The sequence below is a fragment of the Elephas maximus genome, chromosome 6, assembly GCF_024166365.1.
Source record: "Elephas maximus indicus isolate mEleMax1 chromosome 6, mEleMax1 primary haplotype, whole genome shotgun sequence".
Taxonomy (NCBI): Eukaryota; Metazoa; Chordata; class Mammalia; order Proboscidea; family Elephantidae; genus Elephas; species Elephas maximus.
Genome location: NC_064824.1, coordinates 116778313 through 116800854, shown reverse-complemented (window position 1 = coordinate 116800854; position 22542 = coordinate 116778313). Strand labels below are relative to the sequence as shown.

The following is a 22542-nucleotide window of genomic DNA, read 5'->3' as shown; positions in this document are numbered from 1 at the left end:
GTCTGTACTGTCAGTACTACTAGTATTTGGAGGAAGGGGAAATCAGATGTGGAGAAACCATAGCTCCTAAGATTTAGTTTAATTCCAAGCTTACTAAATTAATACTCAGAAATCTCAGAGGTTCTGAGAAGCAAATTCGTAACATATTCAACTCCTCTGCTCCCTCTCCTTGGCAAAACCAGCCAACACTTCCCGGTTTACTTCACTTGCACTTTTAATCATGATTCACTTTTCAGTTTGCGCCCCCTCTTCCAACCTGACACCAGGCAATGATGGAGGTAACCTATCACTCACATCAGACCTTCCCACCCTAACAGCAGAGGCTTTCTGCCTTTGAAGAGGGCCTGTGACAAAGTAACACGCTTCCTGTGGTTATCACAGCCTGGTCACTGTTTAACCAACCCAGGGAGCCATTTACTGTGTACTCTGCTCGAACACTCTGAATGTTACTTACTCCACCCACTGCAGCGGGTGGGGTTGGTTCTTTGAACCTTGTGGTAGCTACCAGAATAGCAATGTGTTCTGGAGTTCCACTGTACGAAAAGCATAGAGGGGAAACGAGATTTTAAGAAATCTAGCTCAACACTGCCTTTCCCTTCCAAGGATTATTATTATTACACCTAGACCTTTAAAAAGAGAGGGCTATCTAGGGAGAACGATTACACAATATTTCAGTTATCTGTTTAAAAGCTTAACAATTCTTTTCAGGAAGTTATTTTATAGCTAATCTAAAAGCAGGGCTGCTGTAATAGAGACACTTGTTTCCTCTTGCTCTTTCTGGTAAACAGAAGAGTTAGCCACTATCTTTGATATAATAATCTTTACATATGCTTTGTATGATTACGTGTTCCTCTTGGTTTCTTTTTCAGGTGCAGTAACGTTGATTCCAAATTCTCTAAACCTTTCTTCTTCCCTTGAACTTATGGGGCAAATCAATTGCACTTGAATAACTAAGGGAAGTGACTACCTACAGTTCTTAGTATTCTGTTTGGTTAACATGAATTTTAGTTTTTATACGAAAAACTTCCTGAGCTTCTGATCATATTCGTTATGACAAACAGCCTTTTCATTACATATATTTTTAATTCAAAAGCTTCTTCTCTTATTCAGAAAGAAACGTAATAGAAATGGCTGTAGCATCATTTAACAGATTAAGGAGAACCTAGTTTGTTAAAACTAAGATATTTGAAAACTGATTCAGGAACTGAGTCATACTTCCTGCTTTGAGACCCAACCACAATGTTCGTACAGTGGTGTAACAGCGTTTTCTTTCTTCCATAAATGGCTCTCCCCAGAGCAAATATAGTTCAACAGGAACCAAAACTCTACTTAAGCTATCAAAAGAAGCCAGTGGACAAGGCATAGCCATCAAAAATTTCAAAATGTCTGGACATCCTTTATTATTTCCCGTAAGGCAGATGAAGGCAGAAGAGATCCTTGAAGAGGCTAGCTCTGAACAACATTAAATTACAAATTTTAAAGGGCCGATTTGTGTCTATACTTGCAGCACGAGAAACTAAGGGTATACAATTTAAACAGGTCAGAAATTATATATCTGCCTTGATAATGCCACAGAAATAGAACAGGATCCCTCTCATTTTTACAACAGCTCTTTTTGTACTGACTGAGGAAAAGTATTCTTTGCTACCTTTTTGGAGGGCTAAGGCTGTTTTTTTCTTCCTTGTTTTATAAAATCTTGGTAGTGAATATAATTTAAAAAAAGGTACTCTGTTAAGATTTTGATAGTTATTACGCTCTGATGGAGAACATCTTTATTTCTCCAGAGTAAAAAGCAAAGAGCCAAAACCTTTTCTGAGAAATAGCCTTCTTTACATCATTATGGGAAATGGAGTCAGAAGTCTCTGGTTAGGTGGGCAAGCCATCCAGACTTCAGTATACTGAGGTGGGGGTGATTCTGTGCCATGGATCATCTATGAATGGAAAGCTTCCAATAGAAAAGAGGAAATAAAGAGTCCAAAGGAAAATGATGCGGAACTTACCTCATCAGCGCCATGTGCCTGAAGTTCCTTGTAGAATTTCAAAGAAATACTGACCATCACTTTTGTTTTGTCTCCATTAGGATTTGAAATATGATAGAGGACCCCATCGAAATCTGTGAGTAAAGCAAACAAGACTGCTCAACCTGGGAATGGGGAATAACATCGCCAAGTGCCTCCCTTGCTGCAGGCCACAAAGTAGTAGTCCCCCTTATGGCATGCAAGTAAAATGGTGTTTATTTTAAATCCACTGAGAAGTCAGCAGAAACACTGGGTTAGAACTGCTGAGCACCCATCTCTTTGCTCTTTTCTAAACTCACAAAGCTATTCTTGCCTTAAACACAGCTTGGTGTAAAAAAATTTAAAGGACTTTCGACAGCTTGGTATAGAAAAAATTAAAAAAACAAAATAAAAAATTTCTATTGTGACGTATGTTAAGCATGTAAGAAGGAGAAAGGACAGAATGAAACGCCATACCCATCACGCAGCTTCAACAATTATCAACACACGGCCCATCTTGTTTCATTTAGACAACACCCCACACCCCCCATGATTTACATCAATTCATCCATAAATACTTCAGAATGTATCACTAGACGATAAATAGAAGGCTTTTGTTTTTAGGATCCAAACAAGGTCCACACGCTATATTTGGTTATATATCAAGTCTTTCCCGATCTATAGGCTTTCCTTCTCATTGGCTTCTATCGTCCTACAAAACAGAGGACTTATCTTATGTATTTCCTGAAACTAGGTGCTCAGTGCCATTGCTTTAGGGAGCTGGCATGAAAGTCACAGAGGAAGATCTGGCATTTCTATTCAGCAGGAAGAGAGAGAGAGAGACAGTGCCTGGCTTCCAAGTCACAGCACTTCAAAGGTGCGAAAGTCTTCTAAGGTCATCTTGTCCAACTCCTCCTTTTTACAGAGGGTGGCTATGTAACTCCTCAAAGGTTACACAGCAAGTGAGTAGTATCAACCCCTCACTCTTCATAGGGAACAGAAAGTAGTAACATCTCTTTCTGACTTAACAAACATGCTTCTAACATTTTCACATTTTCCCACTACTCTTGTGCCAGGCAAACTAAAACAATGGCTACCCGAAGACAGTAACTTAGTATTTCCAAATCAAAACAAACAAACCTTAGTTTGTACCACAAAACTGAAGCCAAGATATGTTAAGATATCAGCAGGTAACTTCACATAGTTCACTAAACTCCAACGTCAGTATCTGATGGATTAAATACTTGAAATCATCATCTACGATAAAGACCTCAAAAAGACTTGACAATCCAGTGATAGTGCCCAAAATGCCAACACTTATTTTAGGAACAATTTTCTTTTCTATTTTAACAGGGTTGAGATAAAGACACTTACCTGCAAAGGTTACTTCTACTGCTTCTGGTTTGTTTCTGCAAAATAAAACAAAATCTCTTAGTTAAAATAGCTTTATTGCTGCTTGCCTTGAGGGGGACCTGGAAAGGCTTCCGAGGTTTATTCAGGATCAGCCCATTGTGCATAAATCTTAAGCTTACTGTCGATCCAAGCACGCAATTCATTTTTTCATGCACCCGAACCTTTGGATTTGCTTAGAGGATGGAGAAGAAAGCAGGGCAGTTACAGCTTTTGTTTTTCAGGTGCTGTTGAATCTCCTGCCGTGGGTGGTGCTTACCTTCATCCTGAATTTCCTAAGAACACAATATACGTAGGTTTGTATACATGAACAACGAAATGCCATCTTTTGGTCAATGTCTCCCCCATAAGACAGTGGTGGTGGAGGGAATACATTCAGCAGGAAAACTGTTAAGAATAACGTAGAACAGTTTTCATTTGCTCAAAAGTAAAAGGATGATTTCAGGCCATAAAACAGCAAGTTTTATTCTGTATCAAAGTATTAGACAATCTGTACAACCTGTCAGCGCCCCTACACATCATTCCGTCCCCTTTACATCACCCCTTTTCATCCTTCATGAAGCCCTTGGGCTGGTTCTACCCTAGTTGTGGGGTTTTTTTGTTTGTTTGTTTGTTTTTTAATTCCAGCTCTGGACTTGCACAGAAAGTGTAGCACAAAGTAATACTGAGGAGAACAATCAAGACATGTTTTCCAACTTTAGCTTTTTTATCAGGCCCATGTTTTGGGACGAATTAATACCCTCAAGCCTTTGTTTTCTCACATACACATCTATAAGATGGGGGAATACAAGTGATTCTATCTACCTCATAGAACTGCTGGAGATAAAACAAGAGAACAGACCTAAGAACTTATCCTGGAAGGCAATGAGTGTGTAATACTTTCTGTGCAATTCCCAGCTTAGCTGGGTACATGAACTACTTGTTAAATGCTGCCAAGTTATTATTACCTAGAAGGCATGATACACACCCTAGCCGCATACAGCAATGGTCAATTAAGCCCCAGTGAAAAGCTACTTTACATGCCTCCCCTCCTTCTCCTGTAGTGTATTTGGTAGGAAACAAATACACTACAGCCACCTATAACTTAACTGATTCTACTTTGTTTTACGGGCTAGCAGACAAGATATACAAAATTTCACATTTATTCTTACCTAATTTGCTCAAGACCTCACGATCAAGTACACATTTTTGACACTATCTCTGCTCCCTCACCTGTAAAAACAACCAAGGCTGAGCTACCCTCCAGGGTTGCTGGGAAATAACGGAATACATAACATGGTTTATGGCTATTCAAAAGCTGACGCAGAGGCTAAACAGTACTCTTGAAGGAAACTGGCTTCTATTAGGCATATGTGAATCCTACTGAAAAATCAACCTATATAAATCACACATAAAGTTCCACCCCACTTCTTCAAAGCTATCCAGATGTGACTTAGGAAAAGCACTTTGGGTGTCTCTAAGAATGGAGGCAATAAGTGGGTTTATGGGGAGGCAGTGAGTTCAGAACACACTGGAAAGAACTGGAGTGAAAATTTAAGTTGCATCTGAGCCGCCATTTTGAAACTACAGCCAGGAGACAAAGGCAACGAACCGCCAAAAACCATTCTTCACCCCTAGAAGACAAGAGCAAAGAAGAAGTGGCCCATTTGAATGAACTACTAAGATGAACAATGGAAGGGCGTGCTGAAGTATATTTTCCTGGGAAAGTCTGGCTGTGCCTAAGAGTCAAGGTGGGGATTTATTAAAGTCTATATTCCATAGTTTTGTACGTAGTTTTATCTTATTTTTAAACCATTAAGCTTTAACTCAACCAACGTAGGGCTGAGTTCTTCACTCTCCTACTTCATCAACAGATCAGAGAAAAATCAACTACAAATAACGTTAGAGTTCTAAGCTGTAAACATTTTCATTCTCTTAAAATCTGAATTTCTCTAGGCTATAAAGTTCCCTGAGCACAGATCCCCAGTGGGAGAAGTCACTAAGATCTATACTAAGTGGTTTGCTACCTTAGGAATATTTTGTTGAATCACTGCCATTAATATCTTAGTTTACTATTTATGGCTGCACAAAAGGTTGGAGAGGGGAGAGAAAGCTGCTGAGGAGAGCATTAGGCCAAAGGAGACTTCACTGAAGTCACCTGGGAGTTAGACGGCCAAAAACTCTGTGCCTCAACAAGGAGTACTGAAGTACTGCATTTGAAATATATCATAACAGAATCATTCCTCAATTCTAAGACTTAAGTGTTTGCTATTTACTTTTTTTTTAAATAATTTTTATTGTGCTTTAAGTGAAAGTTTACAAATCAATTCAGTCTCTCACACAAAAACCCATATACGCCTTGCTACACACTCCCAATTACTCTCCCCCGTTTTTTAATGAGACAGCCTGCTCTCTCCCTCCACTCTCTATTTTTGCTATTTACTTTTGTGATTTAAAATCAGAGACAGAGGTGAGTAAAACTGGTCTGGGGGAAAGTGTACCACTTAGACCAAAAAGATGAGTGGTTAAGTTATTGACTGTTCTACCATCTGCTAAAGTTTCAAATGATGGGGTGGCTTTAATCACAGAAAAAAACAAGTCCCTTAGAGTTGACTGGTTGACTCAAGTTCTGTCACTTATTAGGTATATAACCACAGGCAAGGTTACCCAAATGTTGCTGGGCTTCAGGTTCCACTTCTATAAACAACACCTACCTCACAAGGTTGTTGTGAAGACTAAACGAGATGATATACGTAGAGTTTCCAAACCAGTGTTTTTTAAGTTACATATATGCTAAGATAAATGTTCCCATTAGCCCTTAGGGGAGCAATATGGCAGGGTCTCTAGCTAGACCACTTACCCAAATGTGCCATATAAATACTGTCATGTTTTATGTGTGCCATACCATAAGCAAGGTCAGGAATCACCAGTGAAGAGTGCCTAGCACAGCACTTTATAGTAGTTACTCAATAAGTAAGGTGCCATGGTGGTACAATGGTTAAGCATTTGGCTGCTAACTAAAAGGGCGATGGTTCAAACCCACCCAGCGGCTCCAACGGTGAGAAAGGCCTGATAATCTGCTTCAGCCTAGGAAACCCTATGGGGCAGTTCTACTCTGTATCACATGGGGTTGTTATGAGTCAGAATCGACTCAATGGTACCCAGTAACTCAATAAATGTTTACTCCCTCCTCAAACCCCAAAAGGTCCTAGTTTCCTCAGTCATAAATAGTAACTACTACATACCTTTTGAAACTAAATAAAACCATGTTAAAGCATACAGCACAGTGCCTGGTTCACAGAAGGTGATCAATAAATTCTTTTTTCTTCTCCTAGGTAGAGTCAGAAGAGACCAGGCTTTGAAGCTGTGGCTGGGAGAGGTTTTAGGATTGTGGTAACTCCCATAATCAGGAATTGGTTAGCAGTACGAGGAGAAACAGAACCCCTTAATAGGTGTCAGACTGTTGTAATGTCTGGAATCCTAGAATAAGCCAGCTGGGTAAGTCCTTAGGGCTAATGACTGGACAGACCAAGACACTAAAACATAATAATGTCTTATTCATTCAGATGTGTTCAATTCATTTAGATGGATTTCAATAGCTATTCTTAAAATCTTTGAGAAAAATTTGCCTTCTATCCTTTATTTCTAAGGTGGCTTCCAGGATGTCACTCATCAGTCAGTAAAGGACTCCCGGCGACTGCGTTATCTAGGCCTCTTTCCCATTAAGGACTTCGGAGTGTTTGCTTCTGAATGCATCCTAGAATCCAATTCCCTATTTGAGAATTTATCCCTCTTCTAGTTATCCCTTCCAAGAGCAGGATTAAATAAACTATTGAATTCTTCTCACCATAAAAATTTCTGACCAGTCTCTTTTAAATGCCCTACAAAGCGCTCATCATCCTTTCTGAGCAAAGCCTACAAAAGGACCCCATTAGTTAGAGGTGGTCCTACTCTCTTCTAAGCCATATCTCAAAATATGGAGACAGAAGCTTCTCTCAAAGCAATAAGCTCCTAAAGAAACCAAGAATCATTCTATCTGGTTTCATTTGCTCCTTCAGGAAAACATTTATTGAGCTGCCTTTATGTACACAGTGAGGATGCTGGAGAAACAAAGATGACTACATTTATAGACCCTGCCCGTGAGGAGTTAGCAGTTTGGTCATAGCTTTATGCCCAAACTGGTTCAACCCAAGGAGGCCAGAGGACCAGCAGCAGTGTATAACTATAAGGATCTGTAAAAAAGATCAACCAGATCTGAGCAACTCAGCCACTTGCAAATACTTAAAAATGTCCTGATTCCAAATCACTTCAAATCAGACTGACTCTCTAAGGACATATGCAGCATTTTGGGGAAAGAGAACAGAGTATCAGCAAGATTTAATTCATTCCTTTCTCAAATCTCTCCGCCCACAGTCCTCGCCCACCCCAACTGGCACTGCTTGCTTACTGAGCTTCGCTCCCCTTCACTGAACCACAGCGCCCCACAATCTGCAAAGGCTGCGGCAAGGAGCCAGCATGCACTTAAAATCAACATCAATTTTCATCTGACAGCATCTCCTCAATTTTGAACTCCAGATTCTAGCTGCATTGATAGGCCTAGCTTCTGAGGTTCACAAGGTTCTTGGTGTATAAGCAGTAACAAAAGAATTCAATTAATTTCCCATATTACTTCTGCTTTAAATGGGGGCCTGGGTTTAAGAATTCCCAAATGAAAAGGTACTGCTTTGATAAGACCTGAGCGTGGGGGTGCTTGTAGGATTGCGTATAGTTTTTTCACCAGTCACATCCTCTTAGGTTGAAGGCTGTTGGGAAAACAATTTACCATTAATTATCATTTTGTGAGGCTATATGGATCACTCCAGTAAACCATTTTCCCCAGTTGTGTGGTAGGAAAAAATAAAAAGCAATTTGTTTGGAATGAATCTTACGCTCTCTGCCTGAAGTGCCTCCAAATTAAAAGGTTATCATGACTAAATGTATTCACTTAAAAGGTTAGATTACAGAACTGCTTTACCAGAAGGAAATGTAGAGTTTTAGTAAGATGTCAGAGGCAAGAAGATTTGAGCAGCATTATTAAAAAGAAGAAACTAGTCTACAGAACCAACAGTCTATACAAACAACAAAATCACCTACCTTGAGACCAGAAGAACTAGATGGTGCCCAGCTACCACTACTGACTGTTCTGACCAGGGGCTCAATAGTCTTGGATAGTATGGGAGAAAAATGTAGAATAAAACTCAAATTCCCCCAAAAAAGGCCAGACTTACTGGACCAGTAGAGACTAGATGAATCCCCAGTCTATCGCCTTGACATACACTTTAAACTTGGAACTCAAACCACTCCCAGAGGTCACCGTTCAGCCAAATGACAGACTGGCCCATAAAATAAATAATATCCCTCGTGAGTACTGTGCTCCTCAAAATAATCACCTAGATGAATTCAAATGATAAGCATTTACCCTACACCAAAGATGAGAAGGTAAAGGGGATCAGGGAAGCTAGACTAATGGAAACAGAACAACCAAAATGGAAATAATGAGAATGCTAATATATTGCGAAGAATGTAACCAGTATCACTGAACAATATGTACAGAAATTGTTAATTAAATGAGAGCCTAATTTCTTGCATAAACTTTGACCAAAAACACACACACACACACAAATAAACCCCAAAAGGAAAACTAACGCCAACTGCATTCTGAAGTATATATACCACAGGACTATCTTCACAGTATCTCAATGCTACGTTTTCAGGAGCTGGAACAATGCTGCCCAACAAAAAGAACTTCAAGCAACAATGGAAACGTTCTGCATCTGCACCGTCCAATACAGTAACTACACGTGGTCACTGAGCACTAGATATATGGCTGGTGTGACCGAGGGACTTGATTTTTAATTTATTACCTTTTAATTACTTTTTATTTAAACAGCCATATGTAGTTAGTGGCTACCGTATTAGACAGTGCAGAGCTGGAAGACCCACTCTGGAAAAGGTTGCTTTGAACCATAACTTTCCCAGCTGGTCTGCTCTAAGAACTTTAAGGAGCTCTGGCAGCACAGTGGTTAAGAACTCAGCTGCTAACCAAAAGGTTGGCAGTTCGAATCCACCACCTGCTCCTTGGAAATCCTAAATGGCAGTTCTAATCTGTCCTATAGGGTCACTATGAGTTGGAATTGACTCAAAGGCAACAGGTTTGGAAGATGTGTAAAGCAGGGTGGAACTGCCCTCTTCCAGGAGGCTCCCACACTTGGCACCACCTTTCAAACTCTCAGCATTTTTCTTTAAGGTCTTTCTCTATCTTCCACCCCAGCACATCTCACCCCTTAGCTTCTCTGTAACTTTGCCAACATGCTCTCTCAGAAAGGCCGGCTTCTTTTTTTCTTTTTTGCTCCTGCCTGGTGTTGAGTGCTGGTAAAAACCAAAGCCAAACCCACTGCCCTTGAGTCATTTCTGAATCATAGCGACCCTATAGTACCGAGCAGAACTGCCCCACAGGGTTTCTAAGGCTGTGATCTTTACGGAAGCAGGCTACCACATCTTTCTCCCGCAGAACGACTGGTGTGTTCAAACCTCCAATCTTTCGGTCAGCAGCCAAGTGCTTAACCACTCACTGTGCCACCAAGGCTCCTTTGAGTACCGGCAGAATCCCATATATGTTTATGATTCTCATAGCAGTCATCCTTTGTGGAAGTTCTGGTGTAGACATGCACTGTGATAAATATTTAACTGCTTCATCGGTGCCTTACCTTACTGGTATGCCTGGAAAAGCACACTTGGCTTGAAATTAGGCTTCTGCTTAGAGTACATCTGCAATCCCAGAAAAGCCCTACCTAGTAGGTCTGAATATTACGGTCTCTTTTCAAAGATTTCCCAAGAGCTTTTCAGCAGAATATGTTTTAAGCCCACTTATTTAAACTACTTTAAATAAGTGGGCATACAATAAAAGCGAAAGCTCAACACCCTCCCTCATATCCAACATCAATACAACACAAATCTTTTAACGAATGTCTTGGAAGTTCTAACTTACCCCTTCCTGACTTGAGGGCCTGCTTTAACCCCTCTGAAATGGTTAGCTGCTCTTTCTAAGAGTAATTTTCTAAAAGAAAACCAGCTGGAAGTTCTGAACAATGGGCCACATTTGGGAATCACAAGTTATTAATACACAAATAGATGTGAAGGTACTCCTGCATACAAGGCAGGCCTCTACTTGAAAATCCACAGGCGGATCTGCTTACAGCCACTCAGGTCTCATTCTTTGCTAGTCTGGACTTGAGAATGCATTAAGATCAGTTGTGAAAATGCAGAAGTTAGCTCAACTTCCTCCTATGTGCTACACTGCTCAAAAAAAGTACACAGCAATCACCCAAAAAAGACCCTAGGCTGATTCACTTGAATTATTTAAAGTGCAAAGGAAATGGCATGATAGACTGAAAAGAAGAAGCAAGTTAGCCTAAAATATAAGCGACTATCATCCCTGGCAAGAAACAGTACTGCTCACTGCATGTCATTACTTCAAGGAATAGTCCGTGCTTTGTTTTACAGATAAAATCTGTGGGCTTAAAAAATAGATAAGACTCATAAGACTCACAATACATTCAATTTAAGCAGTGAGTTAGAAGAGCTTTTTTTTTTTTTTAATTGCCTCCAAGCCACAAGTCCATTACGATTACTCAGAATGTCCCCTCCAGCAAGCCTCTCCCATCTGTGGATCTCTAAGCATTTACTTTCCTATTATTACTTCCCAGTTCATCATAGACACTTTGCATCCAGTTCCTCAACTGAAACTAAGATGTGAAGCCCCATCCTCACAGATGGGGAAATGAAGCAAAAGGACTGGCCACAGGCCACTAAAAATTAGAAGATAAAGCCAATTCCTTGGCCTCATATTTTAAATACTATATTAGAAACCCAAAGCAGCTCTGGGGGAGGGGGCTGTTTGTCTTCTACTGATGCTTGTGTTCAACTGAGAAGACTGCCTTAGAAAAATGTTCTAAGCCCATCTTTAAAAAGGCCAACAATGAAGGTTATCTAAGAACTTTACAGACCTAGGCGGCTCAGAAGTGTGTCACTGGGCCAAGACTATCACAGAAGAAATCACGGGCCAGGGGTCCTGCACCAAGAATTTCAAGATAACCAAATAATGGCTAATGGGTGGGGAAAGTAGCATTAGAACCTCAGAAGACAGATAAGGAATGGATGGATGTGGATGGAGGGACTGTCAACTCTGAGAAATATGTAACAAAATGGCCAGTTTCTTCTTACAGTAGGGTCCGGGGAAAGGGAAATTATAGAAATCGCGTTTTTCCGGTTGTACGGCTGGGTCTGATTGGGGAGATGGAATCGATGGGAAGGAAGCCAGTGCTTCCAGTCTTCCCTCTAGCTCCTTTAGGGAGGAGGTGGGGTGGAGAGCAAGAATGCAGGTGCTAATCTAGGCCTGTATCTTCTTCCCTCCTCCATTCCTGGGAATCCCTGAAAACTTCCAACCCAATCCCAAATGGGCTCTCTTCGGGTTCAGAACAATGACGGGAACAACAGAGGGAAGGGGTCCCCTCCTCGCTCCAGAGGGCAAAGGCATCCTCCAGTGAGTTCAGGCCCAAGCTGCCCTCATGCCCTACAGGTCTCCCTTTGGCACGCGCACTACTGTCCACTCACTGCTTCCGCATCCCTCCTCTGAGCCTCGCCCCACGCATCTCTCTCTGCCCCTCACCCCGCCGCGCCCACGTCTCCACCGCCAGGGCGGCCCCCACACCCTGCCAGGCCCCCCATCTCCCTCCTCCAGGTGTGGGGACCCTGGATGATACTGGGGATTGGCGGGGGTGAGCTCTGCCTCCGCTGCCACCCCTGGCCCCGGGCGCGCGCTCACCCGGCGGCCGCGTTCTCGAACTTCAGCGCGAGCGTCTCCTCGATGATGCGGTTGTTCACCTCCAGCAGGATCATGGCGGCGGCTGCCCCGGGCAGGGGAAGGAGAAACGAGGCGGGTGAGGATGGGTAAAGGAGGGAAGGACAGAGGGAGCGGCCCTGCTGCCCCTGACAAGGGGGCCTGGGTGGAGTAGTAAGTGAAGGGAAAAGGGGAGAGGGGCCGGGATGGGGGGGAAGGGAAGGACACGCGCGCTAGCCCGCGCACGCACACACTGTGGAGACACCCACCCACCCACCCGACCGACCTGGCCCCGGAAGCCTCAACCCGCCTGCCGAGCCGCCGCCGCCGCCTCACCAACAAGCCCGGTCCCCGCCCAGCCCCCGGCTCTAGCCGGTCACTTCCGCTCTCACACCCACTTCCGCTCGCCGCCCTACGCGCGGCCCCGCGGCGCCAATTCCGCTCCGACCCCTCGTGCACGCGCACGCAGGCACGCCTGCGGACCGAGGCCGCGCTTGCGCACTCGTGATGCCGTCGTCCCGCCTCCACTTTCCCACAGACCCCCTTACATCCAGCCCCTTCAAATATGTGGTTTACCCAGCTGTCATTCTCTGAGGCCTTCTTCACTGTCCGTCGCCTCCCTCCCGCTTGTCCCAGAGGTCCAGCTCTACCTTTCCGGTCTAGTCATTTTAGAGATCCCCGCATGAAGCTTCCCATTGTCATCTCCCAGTTCATCTCCCCTTTGCTCTTGGTGCCTGTTCGTTCTCGGTATCCCTTCCTCATCCGCGCTAATGGCTGCCTAGCTGCACCATTACCTTTTCGTTTCTCAACAAATATTTAGTGGGCTTCCTCTCTGTGCAGAGGATACAGCGGTGAAAAAAATAGACGCGGCCCTGCTCTCATGAAGCCTATGGTCTGGTAAAGGAAACAGACAACAAACAAGTAAACGCTGAAGTATATAACTTCAAACTGTTAAAAGGACAATAAAAGAAAGAAATGGGAAGTCACTGAGGTGAATATGCAACTTAGATGGACCTCCCTGGGTTCCTGTCACGCCTCCATTTTTGTGCCTGGGGGAGCAGCTTCCGGGCGCGGCTCTGAACGTAATCTCTTCTGCCTTGGAAACCTTCACGTTCCAGTACCTCTGCAAGAGACATACCGTCCACCTCATCTTCAGGCAGAATCTGAACTCACCTTTGTGGTACATCTGCACCTTCCGCCTGTGTGTCTTGTTTTGTATCTGCCGCCCCTCCCCCTCCCCACCCCAGGGAGACTAAGAGACTTAGATGAGTCCCTTCTACATGCAATACTTAATTTTCTGTTAAGTGTTCTGAGGGGAGGAGGGATCCAAGAAAAGGAACACAAAACTAACCCCTATCAACAAGGCCTAGACAGCCCTTTAGAAAAGATTTCTTATGGGCCATGGATAAGCTTCAGGAAATTGCAGATCCTACCAAATTATATGCTAACGTGTTAAAAATATTTATTGTATTAAAGTAACGCATATACCAAAAAAAAAAAAACCCACTGCTATCGAGTCCGACTCATAGCGACCCTGTAGGGCAGAGTAGAACTGCCCCATAGAGTTTCCAAGGAGCTCCTGGCGAATTCAAACTGCTGACCTTTTAGAACCTAAAAGCAGCCGTAGCACTTAACCACTATGGCACCAGGGTTTCCAACGCATACACACTTTAAAAATAACTAACGCGTTGTTGTCTGGTATATTCTGACTCATAGCAACCCTACAGGACGGAGTAGAACTAACTGCCCCATAGAGTTTCCAGGGAACGGCTGGTGGATTGGAACTGCCGACCTTTTGTCTAGCAGCCCAACTCTTAACCAGTGCGCCCCTTGCGTCAGAATTGACTCCACGACAACTTTTTTTTTTTTTTTTTTTGGTTTCTGATATTAAAAGCCTTTGGAATCGACTCGACGGCACTGGGTTTAATATTAAAAGACTTGCAGTGAGAAAAGCAGTTCCCTGGCCCGCTCTTCAGAGGCAATATCCTCTTATTCATCCTGCTATTTATCACCACATTTCTAAATAAATGCTTATACCACTATTTCTTGATTTGTTAATTCTGAGCATTATCTGATTTCCTGCCAAGGTAGGTGAGAATTTGTCTCCATCACTTCTCCTCCTCCCTACCCCCACATCCACACATACTGAAGAAACAATTTTTGGTTAAGTCAATAATCAATGTTTGTTATGTATGCAAATATTGATCATTGAGGAGCCAAGAAATGCACTGTATGCATGCCTTCTAGCTTACACAGCCTTTCAGTTTTTCCTAGGTTAATTATTGCCTTTTTACCCTTACTTGTCTGATTTTCTATATATTTATAGTTGGCTGTTTCCTCCCAAGTGCTCTAAGATTCTGCGTAAAAAAAAAAAAAAAAAAACCTACCAATAATATTTTCTGTATATTCAAAAATATAAATTTCATTTTTCTCTGAAGTCTTTGTCCCAGAACATTCCTTCCTCTTATTTCAATCTAGATTAATTGCTCTGTAGACTTGCTGCACAGCCGCCATTCTGGGATATTCCTTCATCGTGGTCTGGGTTGGTTTGGCTGGTTGCTCAGCTGATATTTAGACTCTGTAGGTCATGCTCTTGACCACTATGCAATACTAGTATACAGAAATGAACTGGATAGTTCTGTATTTGAGTTTGGAGTTTGATAAAATCAAGGTGTGAGAAACTGGATCTGTCAATATCCGTTTACAAAATAATGACAACTTCTTGACTGGACTGTCACCCTTCCGAACCCTGATGGCTTAAATAGGGAAAGCGATTCTTCAAGGATAGCCAGAAATCTGATGCTTTCAGTCTTAAAGATAGAGGCTGGAGCTCATCTTGGAGGGCTGTCTGGCTATTCTCTGTTTCGTCCTCCAGATCCACTCTTCACCCTTTTCCATCCCCACATCAGCTGGGCCCCCTTGCCCTTTGGCTTTTGGTTGGCCAATAGGGAGCCCCAGCAGGAAAAGAAAGAGATACAGAGACTCCCTCAGGCTGGCTATGTCCCTCAACCAAATGTCACTGCTCTACCTCAGTCAGAACCACTCTCTTCTTCCTTTCAGGTCCTGATAACTGACCCCTCCCCTCATCCTTTTGGGCCTAGGGGCAGTATTAGTTTGGCTGCTACTAGTCCTGGGTTACTGCACTGTCTTGTGATTCTCTTATACCCACATATTTTTAAACCCGAAAATACCCAGTATTTTTTAAATAGTCCTTTGTAAATACACCCTCCTTGAATTATCCTATCTTGAGTGTGCTCTGTGTTTCCTGTGGGGTCAAGACAAAATAAGGAGCAGATGGTTATTCTGGGAGGAATTGCTTTACAGAACCCTTACAGTCTTGCAGTTGTAAGTCAAGCCCTATCCTTAGGGTAGCTGAGCATAGATGGAATGATCCAAATGCTAACGTCTCAGACTCAAATGTTAAATATTCTCCTTAATAGTCTTAAAGACATTCCAACTCTCTTAAAAATGGCTTTTAGTGTGAGTTGTTTGGCAGTGTTCTCTAGAGTGCTGGGAGAGAGTGTTGTTGGGTGTAGTCCTGAGATTAGGGGAGAGGGGAAATGAGACAAAGGCCTTGGAGCCAAAGGAGATGCCATCGGAGACCTGGCCATCAGTCTTGGTCACTCTTTGGGCCTTTTTCTCTGTACCACTGGACTAATCTGCTGTTTGGCCACTAGACCAGGGATATCACCATCTGGTTCTTCTGTTGAAACTACTTGGTAACATGGGTAGAAGCTGGGCAATGGGAAACCATGGAAGGGTTTTGATCAGGGGAGTGGCATGATCAGCCCATTCTGGCCATCCTGTGAAAGATGTTTTGGAGACCAGGCAGGAATAACACGCAGCCTAGCCCCGTGACACCAGGGTATCAATCTATGAGGGACGTTAAAACATCAGTAAGTCAAACTGAATTCCTGTTAACTCAGGCTCCCACAAGAGACTGCTTATATACATAACGGATGAAAAATGTTACATTCTATTAGTTATCCATTGCTGCATCACAATTTACCCCCAGTTATGCTGCTGAAAACAACAAACATTCATTATCTCACAGTTTCTGTGGGTCAGGTATTTGGGAGTGGCTTAGCTGGATTTTTCTGGCTCGGGATCTCTCATGAAATTGCAGTCAAGATGTCAGTAGGGGCTGCGGTAATCCAAAGGCTTGACTGGGGCTAGAAGATCTGCTTCCAAGCTCACTCCTTGGCTGATGTCACTAAGTCTCAGTTCCTCTTCTTAGGTCATGGCAGCTGGCTTCCCTTGAGTGAATGATCCAGGAGTGAACAAGGCAGAAGCCACAGTGTTTTTATAAAATAGCCTGCCATCACTTCTGTTGTATTATCTTGGTCACACAGACCAGCCCTAATACAGTGTGGGAAAAGACTACACACAGGCATGAATACCAGGAGGAAGGGATCATTAGGGGTCATGTTGGAGGCTGGCTAAACTAGAACTCCTCAGGATTCTATCTTTGGATTGTTTCAGTTATCTCTTGCTGGGTAACAAGCTACCACCAAAAAATAATGGTTTTAAAACAATGATTTATTAGTTCTCAGAATTCTGTGGGTTAACTGGATGGGTTTCTGCTGCTCTTGCCTGGGCTCACTCATATTGTTGCAGGGCAAGGCTTCCCGGGTCAGGACTAAGTCCTGCCTAGGTTCTTTTTTTTTAAAATAATTTTTATTGTGCTTTAAGTGAAAGTTTACAAGTCAAGTCAGTCTCTCACACAAAAACTTATATACACCTTGCTACATACTCCCAATTACTCTCCCCCTAATGAGATAGCCCTATCTCTCCCTCCACTCTCTCTTTTCGTGTCCATTTCGCCAGCTTCTTACCCCCTCTACCGTCTCATCTCTCCTCCAGGCAGGAGATGCCAGCATAGTCTCAAGTGTCCACCTGATTCAAGAAGCTCACTTCTCACCAGCATTCGTCTTCAACCCACTGTCCAGTCCAATCCATGTCTGAAGAGTTGCCTGCCTAGGTTCTTGCCTTCTACTGACCAAGAACGACCAGAAGAGGCTCAGAGGTTCCACATGAACAAAGGTTTATTAGTGACAGAAAGAAAGTGAAGGCTCACGAGCAGAGAGAGAGGGAACAGGCAACGCTAACCTCTGTTCCCCTGAACAAAGGTTTTTCTGGGGCTTATATGGGTTTGGCGAGGATAATACAGTAATGAATATTTAGTAGGTTTCTTTCAAGGGGCGGATACTTCTCAGAATGGTGGTGCATACTGAAATTAGGTTGTGAGCGCATCTGGAATTCAAGATGCAACCCGTAGCAAAGGCTCCTGGGACTGGGTAACCGGACGTATTATGGGGTGTCATGCCTGTGCAGTCCCTCCTGTGGTGCCGGCTCAGTTCCTGTTGTGGGTACTTGCATCAGGTGGAGGTCATCCGTCAGTCCCCTTGCGGATGTCTGCCCATGCTCCAGGACCCAGATCAGGCAGGTCCTTCTGAAAAACATCTTACAAGGAAGTACATTGTTTGTTTTTTTCTTATCACACATTCCAGGATGGGTGTTCTGCATTATTAGCCAAGCACATAATTTTTTTTTTTTTTTTTTTATAATAACTTTTATTAAGCTTCAAGTGAACGTTTACAAATCCAATCAGTCTGTCACATATAAGTTTACATACATCTCACTCCCTACTCCCACTTACTCTCCCCGTCTTGAGTCAGCCCTTTCAGTCTCTCCAAGCACATAATTTTTGCAAGTAAGTTGCAAGTTGCAGGTGTTGCAGGGTTCCTTGCCTAGGGCACAGTCCCTTTTTCTTCCCTATCTCAATATGGCTGCATTTAGCTGGTAGGTCAATTGAGGATTGGGCTCAGGTGGGACATTTGGACCTCTCCATTTGATCTTTCATCCTTGGCTCCTTCAGACATGGAGGTCTCAGTGCAGTATTCTAAGGGGCAAAGGTGAAAGCTTCAAGGCCTCTCAAGGTCTATACAATGAAATTTGCACGATGTCACTTCTAGAACATTTCTATTGTGGAGAGATAGATTCTAACTCTAGATGCAAAGGGTTGTACTTACTGAGATGGGGGGCATTTGTGGCCGTAATCTGCCACACAGGTGCTGATCTATTTCTTTGGAATATTCTTGTGATAGACACAATCTATACCTTCAGTTAAAGGCCAGCAATTGCCTTTAACTATAGTCAGCTGAAACTCTGAATCTGAAAAACTCAATGGATTGTTCTATTTACAGAGATTGATTTATTTTGTTGTTTATATTTTAAGTAATTTAATGTGCCTTCCATGAAGTTATCTGCTTTGGAAAATTGTTGTTGTTACATGCAGTCAAGTAGGTTCTGACACATAGCGACCCTGTATGAGTCATATATTGAATCTCTCATTTTGGGTTAAAAAGAGGCATACCACTTTTATTACTAGACATCCCGTTTCTCATCATCCCTGCTGAATAAATGTTGAGTACATAACCATTTGAAGAATACAATCAAGATGTCTTGATAATTACTGGTGATTGGAATGTGAAAGTTGGGAACAAAGAAGAAGGATTGGTAGTTGGAAAATATGACCTTGGTGATATAAATGCCACTGGGGATTTCAAGATAGAATTTTGCAAGACCAATGACTTCTTAATTGCAAATACCTTTTTTTAATAACATAAATGGCAACTATACACATGAACCTTACCAGATGGAATACACAGGAATCAAATTGACTACATTTGTAGAAAGAGTTGATGGAAAAGCTCAACATCATCAGTCAGGACAAGGCCAGGGGCTGACTGAGGAATAGACCATGAATTGCTCATATATATGCAAGCTCAAGTTGAAGTTGAGGAAAATTAGAACAAGTGCATGAGAGCCAAAGTATGACCTTGAGTATATTCCACCTGAATTTAGTGACCATCTCAAGAATAGATTTGACTCGTTGAACACTGATGACTGAAGACCAGGTAAGTTGTGGAGTGACATCAATGACATCCTATATGAAAAAAGCAAGAGGTCATTAAAAAGAGGGAAAGAAAAGACCAAAATAGATGTCAGAAGAGACTCTGAAACTTGCTCTCGAATATAGAGTAGCTAAAGTGAAAGGAAGAAATGATGAAGTAAAGAGCTGAACAAAAGATTTCAAAGGGTGACTTGAGAAGACAAAGTATTGTAATGAAATGTGCAAAGAGCTGGAGATAGAAAACCAAAAGGGAAGAACATGCCTGGCATAGCTCAAGCTGAAAGAACTGCAGAAAAAATTCAAGCCTCGAATATTGAAGTATTCTACATGGAAAATATTAAACGATCCAGGAAGCATCATAAAAAGATGGAAGGGATGCACAGAGTCACTGTACCAAAAAGAATTGCTTGACTTTCAGCTGTTTCAGGAAGTAGCATATGATCAAGAACCGATGGTACTGAAAGAAGAGGTCCTAGCTGCACTGAAGGCACTGGTGAAAAACAAGGCTCCAGGAATTGACAGGATACCAAATGAGATGTTTCAACAAATGGATGTAGTGCTGGAAGCGTTCATTCCTCTATGCCAAGAAATTTGGAAGACAGCTACCTGGCCAATCGACTGGAAGAGATCCGTATTTGTACTCCTTCCAAAGAAAGGCGATCCAACAGAATTTGTGAATTATCAAACAATATCATCACTATCAACATAAGTAAAATTTTGCTGAAGATCATTCAAAAACATTTGCAGCAGTACCTCGACAGGGAACTGCCAGAAATTCAAGCCGGATTCAGAAGAGGAGGTGAAACAAGGGATATCATTGCTGAAGTCATATGGATAATGGCTGAAAGCAGAGAATCCTAGAAAGATGTTTACCTGTGTTTTATTGCCTAGGTGGAAGCCATTCGACTGTGTGGATTACAACAAATTACGAATAACATTGTGAAGAATGGGAATTCCAGAACACTTAGTTGTGCTCATGAGGAACCTGTACTTAAACCAAGAGGCAGTCGTTTGAACAGAGCAAGGGGATCCTGCATGGTGTAAAGTCAAGAAAGGTGTGTGTCAGGGTTGTATCCTTTCACCATACTTATTTAGTGTGTATGCTGAACAAATAATCTGAGGAGCTGGAGCTGGACTATATGAAGAAGAATGGGGTATAAGGATTGGAGGAAGACTCATTAACAACCTGCATTATGCAGATGACACAGTCTTGCTTGCTGAAAGTGAAGAGGACTTGAAGCACTTACTAATGAAGATCAAAGACCACAGCCTTCAGTATGGATTACACCTCAACATAAAGAAAACAAAAATCCTCACAAGTGGACCAATAAGCAGCATCATGATAAATGGAGAAAATGTTGAAGATGTCAAGGATTTCATTTTACTTGGATCCACAGTCAACACCCATGGAAGCAGCAGTCAAGAAATCAAAAGACGCATGGCATTGGGCAAATCTTCTGCAAAAGATCTCTTTAAAGTGTTAAAAAACAAAAATGTCACTTTAAGGACTAAGGTGCACCTGACCCAAGCTAAGGTGTTTTCAATCGCCTCATCTGCATGTGAAAGCTGGACAATAAATAAGAAAGACCGAAGAAGAATTTATGGGTTAGAATTGTGTTGGCAAAGAATACTGAATATACCATGGACTACCAGAAGAACAAACAAATCTGTCTTGGAAGAACTACAGCCAGAATGCTCCTTAGAAGCATTGATGATGAGACTTTGTCTCACATACTTCGGACATGTTTTTGGGACAGACCAGTCCCTGGAGAAGGACACCATGCTTGGTAGAGTGTCAGTGAAAAAGAATAAGACCCTCAATGAGATGGACTGACACAGTGGCTGCAGCAATGGGCTGAAGCATAACAATGATTTTGAGGATGGCACAAGACCAGTCAGTGTTTCATTCTGTTGATATGTGGTCTTCTCACAGCATGACAGTTTACTTCTTCAAAGTAAACTGCCCCATAAAGTTTCCAGGGAGTGCCTGGTGGATTCAAACTGTCGACCTTTTGGTTAGCAACCGTAGCTCTTAACCAAAAGGTTAAGCCAACTTGACAGCAGTTAACAACAACAACTGGGGTGCTCTCGTGTCATGGTCCAGCTCTGATGGGCGTGGGACAAATGTGACAGGCGAGATCAAGAGGCTAGTCTATTTGTCTGGGTAGGAGATGATGACAGTTTGCTCTGGGTGAGGTATTAAAGATGGAAAAAAGTGGATAGATTCAAGAATTCTTTCAGTGAAGGAGTCAAAAAATTCTGGTGATGTATTGGATGGGCACTGCGTTAGTTTTCTTTGCTGAACAATAAGCTACTGCAAATTTAGTTAGTTAAAATAACACCTGTTCATTATCTTACAGTTTCTGTGGCATAGCTTAGTTTGCCACATGGCATGGCATAGTTTCCAGTTTTAGCTTAGCTAAGTCCTCTGTTCAGGGTCTCACCAGGCTGCAATCTAGCTGCTGACAGAGGCTGTAGTCTCATCAAAAGTTCAACTGGGAAAAGATCTGCTTCCAAGCTCCCTCAGGTTGTTGGTAGAATTATCTCCTTGAGATTGTAGCACTGAGGTCCCTGTTTTCTTGCTGTCTGTTAAAGGCCATCTGAAGTTCCATAGTTCATGGTCTTCTCACTGCATGACAGTTTACTTCTTCAAAGCAAGCAAGGGAGTCTCCCTCACCCCAGTTGGCTAAGGTGGAGTTTTATATAACATAATGTAATCGTGGGAGTGGTATCCCATCACCCTCGCCATATAACATAACCCAATCAAGGGGCTGGCATCCATCACCTTAGCCATATTCCACTGATTAGAAGCAAGTGCCACCTGCACTCAAGAGGGGGAGATTATACAAGGGCATGACTCATGATGGCGTATCCACGTTAGGATGTGTCCACCACAGGTAGGATAAGGGAAAGGGAAGTGCCAGCCATAATGCTCAGGTTTGAGCAGCTGAGTGGAAATTATGCCATTTATGGAGACAGAGAACACAGGGGAGCACGTTGGTTTAAGGAAGATCTTAAGCTCAGCTGTTGACATGTCAAATTAAGCTGCTCAAGGTCACCATCTGTGTCTATTTTTTCTTCACTCTGTATCAGTGCAAGCATAGTTCCTGACACATAGTAGGTGCTCAGTAGAATGAATGAATGAGGTCTGTGATATATCCAAGTGGAGACATTGAGGAAGCCGATAACTCCTGGAGGCCAGTAGAGAGGTCTTGACTGGACATATATTTTAAGAAGTCAGTCGTGTTTGCACAGTGACTAAAATGCTGGCCTAAATGAGACTACCTAGGAAAGAGAGTAGAGGGAGGAGAGCTAAGGTCTTAGGACAGAGTTCCAACACAGAAAGGTTAGGCTGGAGAGAA

General features: G+C 42.7%; 1 protein-coding gene across 1 annotated transcript in view; it reads right to left on the bottom strand.

Moving 5' to 3' along the window:
- The window catches only part of ARPC2 (actin related protein 2/3 complex subunit 2), a 33570-nt gene extending 20918 nt beyond the window's left edge, over nt 1-12652 (bottom strand). The window contains exons 1-4 of the mRNA XM_049888140.1: nt 12551-12652; nt 12250-12331; nt 3372-3406; nt 2001-2113 (exon numbers count right to left, since the gene is read on the bottom strand). Of these exons, the coding sequence (XP_049744097.1) occupies nt 2001-2113; nt 3372-3406; nt 12250-12323 (222 nt within the window). The 5' untranslated portion in view covers nt 12324-12331; nt 12551-12652. The remainder of the gene's footprint in view (nt 1-2000; nt 2114-3371; nt 3407-12249; nt 12332-12550) is intronic.
- Between the last annotated feature and the right edge of the window lie 9890 nt (nt 12653-22542).